Source organism: Peromyscus eremicus, chromosome 4 (assembly GCF_949786415.1).
Source record: "Peromyscus eremicus chromosome 4, PerEre_H2_v1, whole genome shotgun sequence".
NCBI lineage: Eukaryota > Metazoa > Chordata > Mammalia > Rodentia > Cricetidae > Peromyscus > Peromyscus eremicus.
Genome location: NC_081419.1, coordinates 122,635,205 through 122,644,511, shown reverse-complemented (window position 1 = coordinate 122,644,511; position 9,307 = coordinate 122,635,205). Strand labels below are relative to the sequence as shown.

General features: G+C 45.2%; 1 protein-coding gene across 2 annotated transcripts; it reads right to left on the bottom strand.

Moving 5' to 3' along the window:
* Positions 1-341: 341 nt before the first annotated feature.
* Positions 342-5,514, bottom strand: Cstl1 (cystatin like 1). Of its 2 annotated transcripts, none has more exons than XM_059259640.1 (4): positions 5,404-5,514; positions 4,659-5,006; positions 1,047-1,157; positions 342-456 (listed from the first exon to the last, which is right to left on the bottom strand). In XM_059259640.1, the coding sequence occupies exons 2-4, from the start codon at positions 4,881-4,883 to the stop codon at positions 361-363; spliced, it is 432 nt and encodes a 143-aa protein (XP_059115623.1). In that variant the 5' UTR covers positions 4,884-5,006; positions 5,404-5,514; the 3' UTR covers positions 342-360. The 2 variants fall into 2 exon arrangements, with proteins under 2 accessions (XP_059115623.1, XP_059115622.1); XM_059259639.1 differs by having other exon boundaries at positions 4,659-5,001; positions 5,404-5,505.
* Positions 5,515-9,307: the final 3,793 nt, after the last annotated feature.

The following is a 9,307-nucleotide window of genomic DNA, read 5'->3' as shown; positions in this document are numbered from 1 at the left end:
GATAGCAGCATCCTGTTCAAAGCATAGCAGTCCCTGATGACCACTGCATATCTGGGAAGTGTATGTGAGCTGCAAGTGTGGGAAAGCACAGAGGTTCACGTGTGGAAGTGTTTGCATATGTGTTTGCACGGTGACTGTAAGTGTATGAGAGCAGAGGTTTGCATGCCTGTGTGCATGTGAGTGGAAAGTACATGTGTCAGCAAAGGTGCTGTTACTATGCATATGTGTACGTGTGTGTGTGTGTGTGTGTGTGTGTGTGTGTGTGTGTGTGTAGATACACCCCAGAGAGGGGCACAAGTCCTCTTAGAGCTATATAAAAACCAGTACACAACACAGGCATCTGGGTGTCAGTAGAGCTCTTCACATGGACACTCTGTGATCCTGGCAAGAATTGTTCCAGAGCTGGTAGTAGTTTGTCCAGGGCACAGTGTATATCAGTGATGTGCAAATCAGGCTCTGTGGAAGAAAAAAGAAGAGAATCAGCTTTGGGGAAAACAGTTTTCAAAGGTGGAAGAGAAGGCTCCAACTCCTCAGGCCCTGGAGAACCCAGAAAGGAAATGCTCCTCTGAGATGCATGGCAGGTGCCTCTGGAGCCCTCAGTCTAAGCAGGACCTGGGATTCCAGGAAGGGGTACTGACCCTCTCTCTCCTCCCATCTCTGCACCTACACCCTGGGACAGAAAGAGGCCCCAACGAGGGACCAGCCAGCATAGAAAGAGACAATAGAACTACGAAGACACAGAGGAGACGGGAATAGTCTTCAGTGCCCCCAAAGAATGGAAGCAAGATAATAACAAAGGCCCTGAGAAGGAACAAGCAACGCTTGTACCCTGGAGCTCTGTGGGGAGAAGCAGAAGCCTAGGTCCAGGGCCGTGCCTGCTTGGGTGGCCAGACTGCCCAAGCCAACAGCCTTCTTCCTTCTTGGATGCACCAAGAAGTATCAGGCAGCCTTACGGCTGGGCATTTGCTGGCCCTGACTCTCAGTTTGAAGACGTTCATTCCCCATCCTTGGACTTGAGGCTTTCTCAGAGGACTCCCACAACACACCTTTTTCATCTTGCTGCTTTGCAGAGGACAGGAAGCTTTCATTGTCTCGTTTTTCTTGCATTTGGTCCTGCCAATCTTCACAGTGACAAAATACTCCACTCCTGTGGTCAGCTGTAAAGGAGCAATTGCACTGCTAATTTCCACACTTGAGTGTCCAGTGTCTGACCCTCTCCAGAAGGGACTAAGCGTGACCCCTCTTCCCAGAACTCATCCATCAAAACTCAGCTCCTCCCTCCTCTCCCATTGAGTGAGTCTCAATGGTAACTAGGGTCCCTAATCAGCCACAGTCCTTTGCTCTGGACTTTTCTGTGGCAGTCACATAGTGCTTCTTGTCTCCCATCCATTGTCACGATAAGACAAGCTGGGGTGCCTGGTAACAACAGACCACTGTGGTCCTCATAACGTACTGAGCTATCTGGCCCTATTTCTTCCCACTCTTCTCACTCCTTACTCTTCTTCCCAGCCAATCATAAAGTAGGCAATTTAGCAACACATATAAATGTTAGCTAGAGAGATGGTTTAAAAGCATGTGTTGCTCTTGCAGAGGACCAAAGTTTGGTTCCCAGAACCCACGTGGCAGTTCACAACCACCTGCAACTCCAGTTTCTGGACATCCAGTGCCCTCTTCTGGTCTCTGCAAGCACTGCATATATGTGGTGCACTAATATACATATACTTGAAGGCAGAACACTCATACGTATAAAAAATATAAATCTTTAAAAATGAGCTTGGGGGTCAAATTTATTTCAGACATTCACTCCCCATATATTAGCTCTGAAACCTTGAGAAAATAACATAGCAGCCTCCATTTCTTCATTTGAAAGGGACACATAATCATTCAATCTGTTTGTGGAGTCTGTGGACAAAACAGAAGCACTTCCACTAATGCATAAAAACCAACCTATTGTGTAGCCATTTCCTCCCAATTGAAACATCCCTCTGGAGTGTGGAGGCTGGTTCATAAGATGCAGGAATCAAATGAAACAAGATTGTAAGGCCTCCTACCCAAGGTCATTATGGAGCCACCCGCAGGAACTTCTGAGATGCTGTCATCATCCTGAGCCATCACCCTTGCTGGCATAGGCTTTTTGGTGATCTAGCTGCTTTTGAGTCCTCCATGTTTTTTTTAAGCATCCCTATAGAATCACTGGTAAACTAAGCTAGACTTGGTTGGAATCATTCCTTTGGTGTGTTGTCACTCCCTATCTGTAGTAAGTAGATGCTGATTCAGGTCTCCCCAGGAAAAGCCACACAATGGTAGCTTAAGAGAATTCAAATATTTAAGTTAAGCTGTGTGGACCAGCTATGACATTGGGAGAGCCAAGGACAGAGGATGACGTGTGCTAAAGATCTTGTTTTATCTCCCAGGAGCTTTCCACTTGATACCCCTGTGCCCTGAATCTGTTTCCTCCTGGGGAAGTGGACAGTGTAAGGTGATGTGCTAGCCAGGTAAGCCACAGAGACACAAGCCAGAGCCAGCTCCCATGGGTGCCCTTGTCTTCCCTTTCTCGTGATCAAACCTAAGCCTGTGAAGACCAAGACGGACGAAGTTGGGAAGGCTTCTGTGGAAGAGAAGCACACTGGAGTGAAACTCTAAGGACATTTGGTGATTATTGTCCCAGGTCTGGCCTCCAGATGAATGTGTAGATTAGACAGCAGTGTTGTATAGGGAGAAGCTCTTGGGAGTCCCCTGCTTTTTGCCCAAATGCCAGTGGTCCAACCTAATGAGATAGTGTGAGTCTGTCTAGGGGAGATGCAGGCAGAAAATTCACCTTGATCCTGGTTGAAAGGTTGCCATAGAAAATCTAAGGCCAGGTCCCAGGCTAATTGCCCATGGCTGCACTGAAAATACAATCTCAGTACTAGCCTGGAATTTACTAGAGTACAGGTGCTCCTCTGCTGTCATCAACGGGCCATTTTACTTGTGCATAAGGATGTTGTAGAACTGAGCCAGCCATTGTCACACTAACTGGCCACCAGCAAGTTGTATGTAGGAAAAAACTAAAACGTGAGCACATATTAAACTTCTTACTCACTGGTAGTGTCAATTGTTCACTCAGAATATGAACAGTCATAATAACAGCAAATATTTTGACAAATGCTACTAGGTGGCAGCATTGCGCTAAACCGTTACTTGTTCTGACCCAGTTTGCAGGTGAAGAAGCAATCCTGAAGGAGTCTAGATAACACCTAACCAAGATCCCACAGCTGGGAACAGCTGAAAGTTGAAAGCAGGCCCACCAGCCCACCATGCTTGTCTACGGCCCCCTCTTTTTCATACGGAGACTTTCAAAGTCACATCCGGATATTGAGATGTCCGGAAACCTGTAGTCATGATCCTCCCCTTCCAATCAGCAGCCCACGCTGTCCATTTATCACTTAAAGTAACATCAAGTTTTTTTTATAACATTTTAAGAAACTATTCTTGACCAGTTAACTGTTAGTGGTAAAAGGTTGGTTTCACACATTAAATCTTAGCGTCTCAGCTATACCTAAAGGAAATTGATTCTAGTGAAAAAGACAAATGAGAACAGCACCATCTTGTGGTCATAGTGCATAGTAGCCAGGAATCCCCGGGAATGTCTGTGATGAGAACAGCACCATCTTGTGGTCATAGTGCATAGTAGCCAGGAATCCCCGGGAATGTCTGTGCCAGGATTTAGGAATCCTCTGGCCTGGGTATAACACTAATACTGCCACCCCACTCCCATCCCTTCCCCTCTTTCTGCTTACTCCTGTTCCATCTGCCTCCAATTATCTCACCTCTAGTAATCTTTCCTCCTAGTGAATTATTTCTCCCCAAACTTAACTAGGATGTAATATCGTTTCTGACTGATTTACATATTTTACTATCTGACCTTGAGGGAACATTGGATCAATAGTTTTCAAACAAATTCTCTCCTCTACCATCTCTCAACTGATACAATTCACAAGAAATATATGTGTAAAATTGTGTGTAAAACAAAAGAGAAGCTACGGTGACACACATGTGTGATCCTAGCATTCACACTCAGTAGGCTAAGGCAGGAGGTTGAGGGTAGAGAGAAACAGGCCAGCCAGGGCTAAATGCAGAGACTCTGCCTCAGAAGGGGTGGGACTATCTGACTGAAGCCCCTTGGCTCATTCCCTGCCATTTCCCCACTGCTATCCCCAAAGACTTGTGATTCTGGATGTCTCAAACAGAAAATTCAGTCCTATTTTACAGTCCTGGACACAAAAGAAATGTTGTCAGAAATAAGGAATCTACAGAGAGTCTTTAGGTTTTGTCCAGACAAAACCATTAAAGAAAGCAAAACCAGCCCCGTTACTGCTATCTGGTAGGCAAAATGAAATGCAGTCCCCTCCATAGAACAATGGAGAACTTCTACAAATCAGCTTTTGGCTAAGAAGAAGGGAGTTGGGTTGGCTCTTGACCTTAGGGCCACCTAGGTTATGTGGCTGTAGTGACTGAGGGACCTGCTTAGCCCAGAAGCATCAAGTGCACCCACCGCATATGATGCTCCCCAAAGAGTTATGGGTACTCCAATATCCCAGGAGCCCAGTCAGCATGCCCATATGTCTGAAAGAGCAAGACGGGGGCTGTGTCGCTGTCCGGAAAACCAAGGCACAAACCTGCATCTGACTTTGAATTAGCTTCTGAACTCGAAACAAGTAGCTGTCGTTGCTTGCGTTGTTGTAGAACCGGATGAAGAAATGGAGTGTGGAGTTCATGTTTTTCGTGCTTGTGGCCTTCTCCTTGAAGCCCCCCCACCTTTGGAGGTAAGTCACATTGGCCGTTGCAACTACTGTCGCCAGCAATAGCAGCAGCAAGGGGATCCTCAAGCCTCTGGCCTTCATCGCCACAGCTTCAGATGGCACTTATCTGCAGTGTTGCCAGGGTAGGAGTACAGCAACTCTCGCCTCGCTCTGCCACAGCAGTCTTACCAGCACAGGCTTTCCTGGGAGACAGCTTCACCTGCACTTAAGCAAAGGTTTAAGATCTCAAGTTCGTTTTTCCGCGGTGCTCAGAACACTACCCGTGGAAAGCTTCCCAGGGGGCCACACGCCCTGCTACCCAGCAGTGTTCCTCCCGCTTGCGATGACATTCTGTTCTTTAGCCGTCCAGGTAAGGGGTTGTCTCTGCACACTGCCAAGCCAGGGGAGTCCCTACCCTTGCCCGCGCACACAGTGTGCAAGAAATCCCAAGAACAGACCTGTCCAGAGCTCTGCAATAAAAGCTGTTGTAGTAGACAGAGGTCACTATGTAGACAGAGGTCACTATGTATGGGAGTGGGTGAATGTTTATGGAAAGTCGTATTTGAACTGAGACATGGGACTCAACCACATGGAACCTGGTAGTACATTCCAACCATCTTACCAAGCCACCAACATCTCTTTGTGCTTCTTTGGTCAGATTCCTCTTAATCACCTGCCTCCCACCTGTCACAGATTTCTTCCTGCTGTTTCCCACTCTGATAGCAAGTTCACATAGTCTCACTTGTAATCCTGTTGTGACCCAGTAGAGCTTTGTGAGGTAACCCCAATATCCTCATGTGAAACCAGCCAGGAGCCTTCCTCAGAAATTAGCCCTGCCTGTACGTAGAAGCTCATTAGCAAGCCCTGTATTTTGCTCCAGGAAAAGAATAATAGTAAGAGAATTAAAGGAATCTGGGGGCTACAGAGATGGCTCAGTGCCAACATGAGGACCTGAGTTCATATCCTCAGTGCCCACATAAAAGACAGATTTGGCAGTGAACATCTGTAACCTAGTGCTAGGGAGCAAAGACGGGTGAGTCCTAGGGGTCACCAGTCAATCAGTGTAGCCAAAATGCTAAGTTGCAGGTTCATTGAGAGACCCTGTCTCAAAAAATAAGGTGGAGGGTAATGCAGTAAGACACAAAAGCAGCCTTGGACTTTCATACACCTTCTAAACCCCCACACCCCATGCCCACAATCTGAATATAATGCAGTGTTTGTATTGTCAAATATTAACTTCTTAGTTTTACACTTGTCCTAGGATTATGCTGATGTTTGGGGAAGTTAAAGGCCTAGGACAGATTTTGCATTTTTTTTCAGCCTTTTTGCAAGTCTTATATTATTTCTAATTAAAAGTTGAAATATCCAAAACTAAATACTAGTCAGTGAGAAGCAGAGTCATATGGCAGACAACACACACACATTTTATTATCCAGATATATTCTGGGGATTCTGGGCTAGTTAATCTCCCTGAGCCTAGTTTTTTTTTTTTATCTCCCTACAATATGGATTATTCTTTTTTTAAATAAGGTCTCATTACATAATCCTGGATGGCCTGGAACTCACTGTGTAGACAAAGCTGGCCTAAAACTCATAGGGATCCAGTTGATTGTGCCCCATATTGCAGTTAAAGGCATGTGCCACCACACCTGACATCCCTACAATATGAAAATGGATGGAGGCAAAGAACTTGCTCCTGTGTCTGCCTTTGGTGATTTCTCAAGAACGTCTGTGTGATCCTTCCCTGACTCGGATTCATGGGCTGGAACCGTTGTCTATGGAACTCCTAGCCCTTGTCCAAGCCACTCTCATGTACACATGTGACAGTGCACAATCCTGCTAGGATACGTCATGGTATCCATACTGTGCTCCATGGAGTACTAGAACTGTCTGGCTCCAGACATGGCAGCTTTGTAACACTCCAAGTTGCATAAGCCAAGGTCACTTATAGAGTAGATGTCTCAACTGTAGCCTAATTTCTACCCTTTCCCCTCTGTACTATAAATGGCTTGTAGTAAACTCTGCTGCTTGGGGTGGGGGGGACATTCTGCCTGTGGGACAATCCAAAAAAATCTATTATATTTAAGCTAAATATAGACAATCAAAAATATATGTCACTCTGGACTGCTATGTGGGGAGCCCAGCAGGGGGTCAGATGGGCATAAAACAATCTGTTTAACTGAACTTGGGGCTCATGTTCTTCTTTTGTATTTCTAAATTTTGTTTTATGTACGTGAATGTACCATTTGCCTGGATGTACATATTGTACCATTTGTGTGCTTGGTGTCTGAGGAAGTCAGAAGGGGGCTTCAGATTTCCAGGAACTGGAGTCATGCATAGTTTTGAACCATCAATGTGGGGGCTGGGAATTGAATCCAGGTATTCTACAAGAGCAACAAGTACTCCTTACTGCTGAGCCATCTCTTCAGCCCCGGGGCTCAGCTTTCTAAACTGTCCTCTGCTGGCTCTGTGTGTGTCAACGCTGCAAATTAAACTGCTTTCTGGCCCCTATCAGTTCAGGCATCTTGTTTCCTGATCCAGTTTTCCCTGAACAATACCAGGAAGATCCACAGTATGAGAGAGAAACAGGTATTTAGTTAAAACCATGGAATAAAGGGAAAATAACTGGCCTAATTGTATCAATGAAATAAATGGGCAGTATTTTAATGTCCAATAACTAAGGGGATATAGAGTACCAACACATCCATGGGTATGTGGGAAGTAGGGATCATGTTATATTCGTGGAATAAAGATAAAATAGAGACCCTAGTCACAACCGTAAGTATGAGAAATGTAGTGAATATTGGGAAACTGACCATGAATTAAGAGGAGCCAGGTGAAATACAATACAATGAGGAATGGGGAGAAAAGGAGAAAGTAAGGGACCTGCTCACGTTCTTGGAGGAAAGGCAAAGAAGGAGCTTGTTTATCTTCACAGAATTGGAATTGGATTCCTGATTATAGCTGTGAAACAAGAGGAGCATGATAGCCTAGTTACATCCAGGAATGAAAAGAAACACACGGACAGGCCATGTCCAAGCAGCTGTGGGGAATGTTTAAGCTTGGCCACGCCCAAAGGAAAGGGAAAAGTAAGGCTCTTTGCACGTTATGAAAACGGAAGTAAAATGCCTCGTAATTTTACAGGCTATAGGGGAGATGGGGACTTGAGAATTCCATGGACTAAAGGGGAACTTAGAGGGGTCTTGTTCCACCCATGGCAAAGGAGAAACATGAACCTTGGCTGGATCCATGTAAAGAGGCAATTGCAGGGACCTTGGTCTTGTCCATAGGACATGAGAAAATTTCATGGGATGGGATGAGGCCTTATTGAGAAAATTCATGAATAGGAAATATTTAAGCCTTATGTTGTTTATGAAACAGGGAGACTATATTGTTTCTGAAATGGAGAATTGTGAGCTCTGACTGTTTGCAAGGAAAATAGACACTGTAGATGTCTGGGGAAATAAGCAAATTGGAAACATGGGTACATATGTAGAATAAGAGGAAAAGTGTTTCACTGGTCCTGTTAACGGAGGATAGCATGGAATAGCAGAAAATGTGGGATCTGCTCATGCACAGAGGAAGAAAAGGGCAGGGGGAAAGAATGTCAAGGAGAGGAGAAACTTTAGATAACAGATATGTTCATTGGGTAGATTTTAGTGAGTGATGATTCTGCAAGTAAACACAAGTATTAAAAACTTCAAATTGTTCACTATAAATACATGTGATTATTTGTCAATTGCAACTCATAATGTGGTATGGATGGATGGATGGATGGATGGGTGAGTGTGTGAGATAAATGGATGCATGATAGGTAAATGGGCAGATGGATGGATTGGGGGGTGGATAAGGAGGCAAATGGCTAGGTAGATAGATAAAGGGCATGTGACACTACCCAGAGTACTTCCTGTGGAATATGCAATCAGTCGGAAGACACTTCCTGCCACCACTATTCTCCTTTTCATGACCTATGCTTATGGCTGAGGGAAAAAGGATTGCCTTTGGCCAAAGCCACCAGAAGACTGACACAGTGAGCCTGCCCCATTGCCCCTCTTGCCTACCTGTACCCAAGCCATCTTATCATTTGCCACACCACCTAAAGGAAGACAGCTTCTAGGTAGCTATTTCTTTTTTAAAAAAGGAATCTTCCCCACATGCTTAGCAAATCTGGCCTCCTATCTGATGAACTAAATTTGGTAACCTGGCCCCTGATGGATGAGTGGTGCCCGGCAGGTAGGTGGGATTCATCTGAGATCTGCCTGTAAAGGTTGAGTGGTGTTTAGGTCCCTCAAGGAACTTGCATGAGTTGTACTACTTCCTCATTTTGCGTATTAACATCTAGGTTTGAGATTTGTCAGTCCAATTCCCAGAAGGAAACAAGCAAGAAATAGAAAAATAATGTGCTTCATCACCACAGGCAGTGTGCTCTGCTGTGCCGGCTGAGCAGTCTGCCGGCAAGGATGTTTCCTGGCTGTAGCTTTTAGTCATCCTTCTCCTAGTCTGTCCTTCTTGCTGATGCTGCTTTC

Excerpts from the sequence above, each read along its gene's own strand:
- Cstl1 (XM_059259640.1), bottom strand. The coding sequence starts at position 4,883 with ATGAAGGCCAGAGGCTTGAGGATCCCCTTGCTGCTGCTATTGCTGGCG. Across the intron at positions 1,158-4,658 it reads TAATTCAAAGTCAGATGCAG|CTGACCACAGGAGTGGAGTA; the intron begins GTTTGTGCCTTG and ends GCTCCTTTACAG. Across the intron at positions 457-1,046 it reads AAAGCAGCAAGATGAAAAAG|AGCCTGATTTGCACATCACT; the intron begins GTGTGTTGTGGG and ends TTTCTTCCACAG.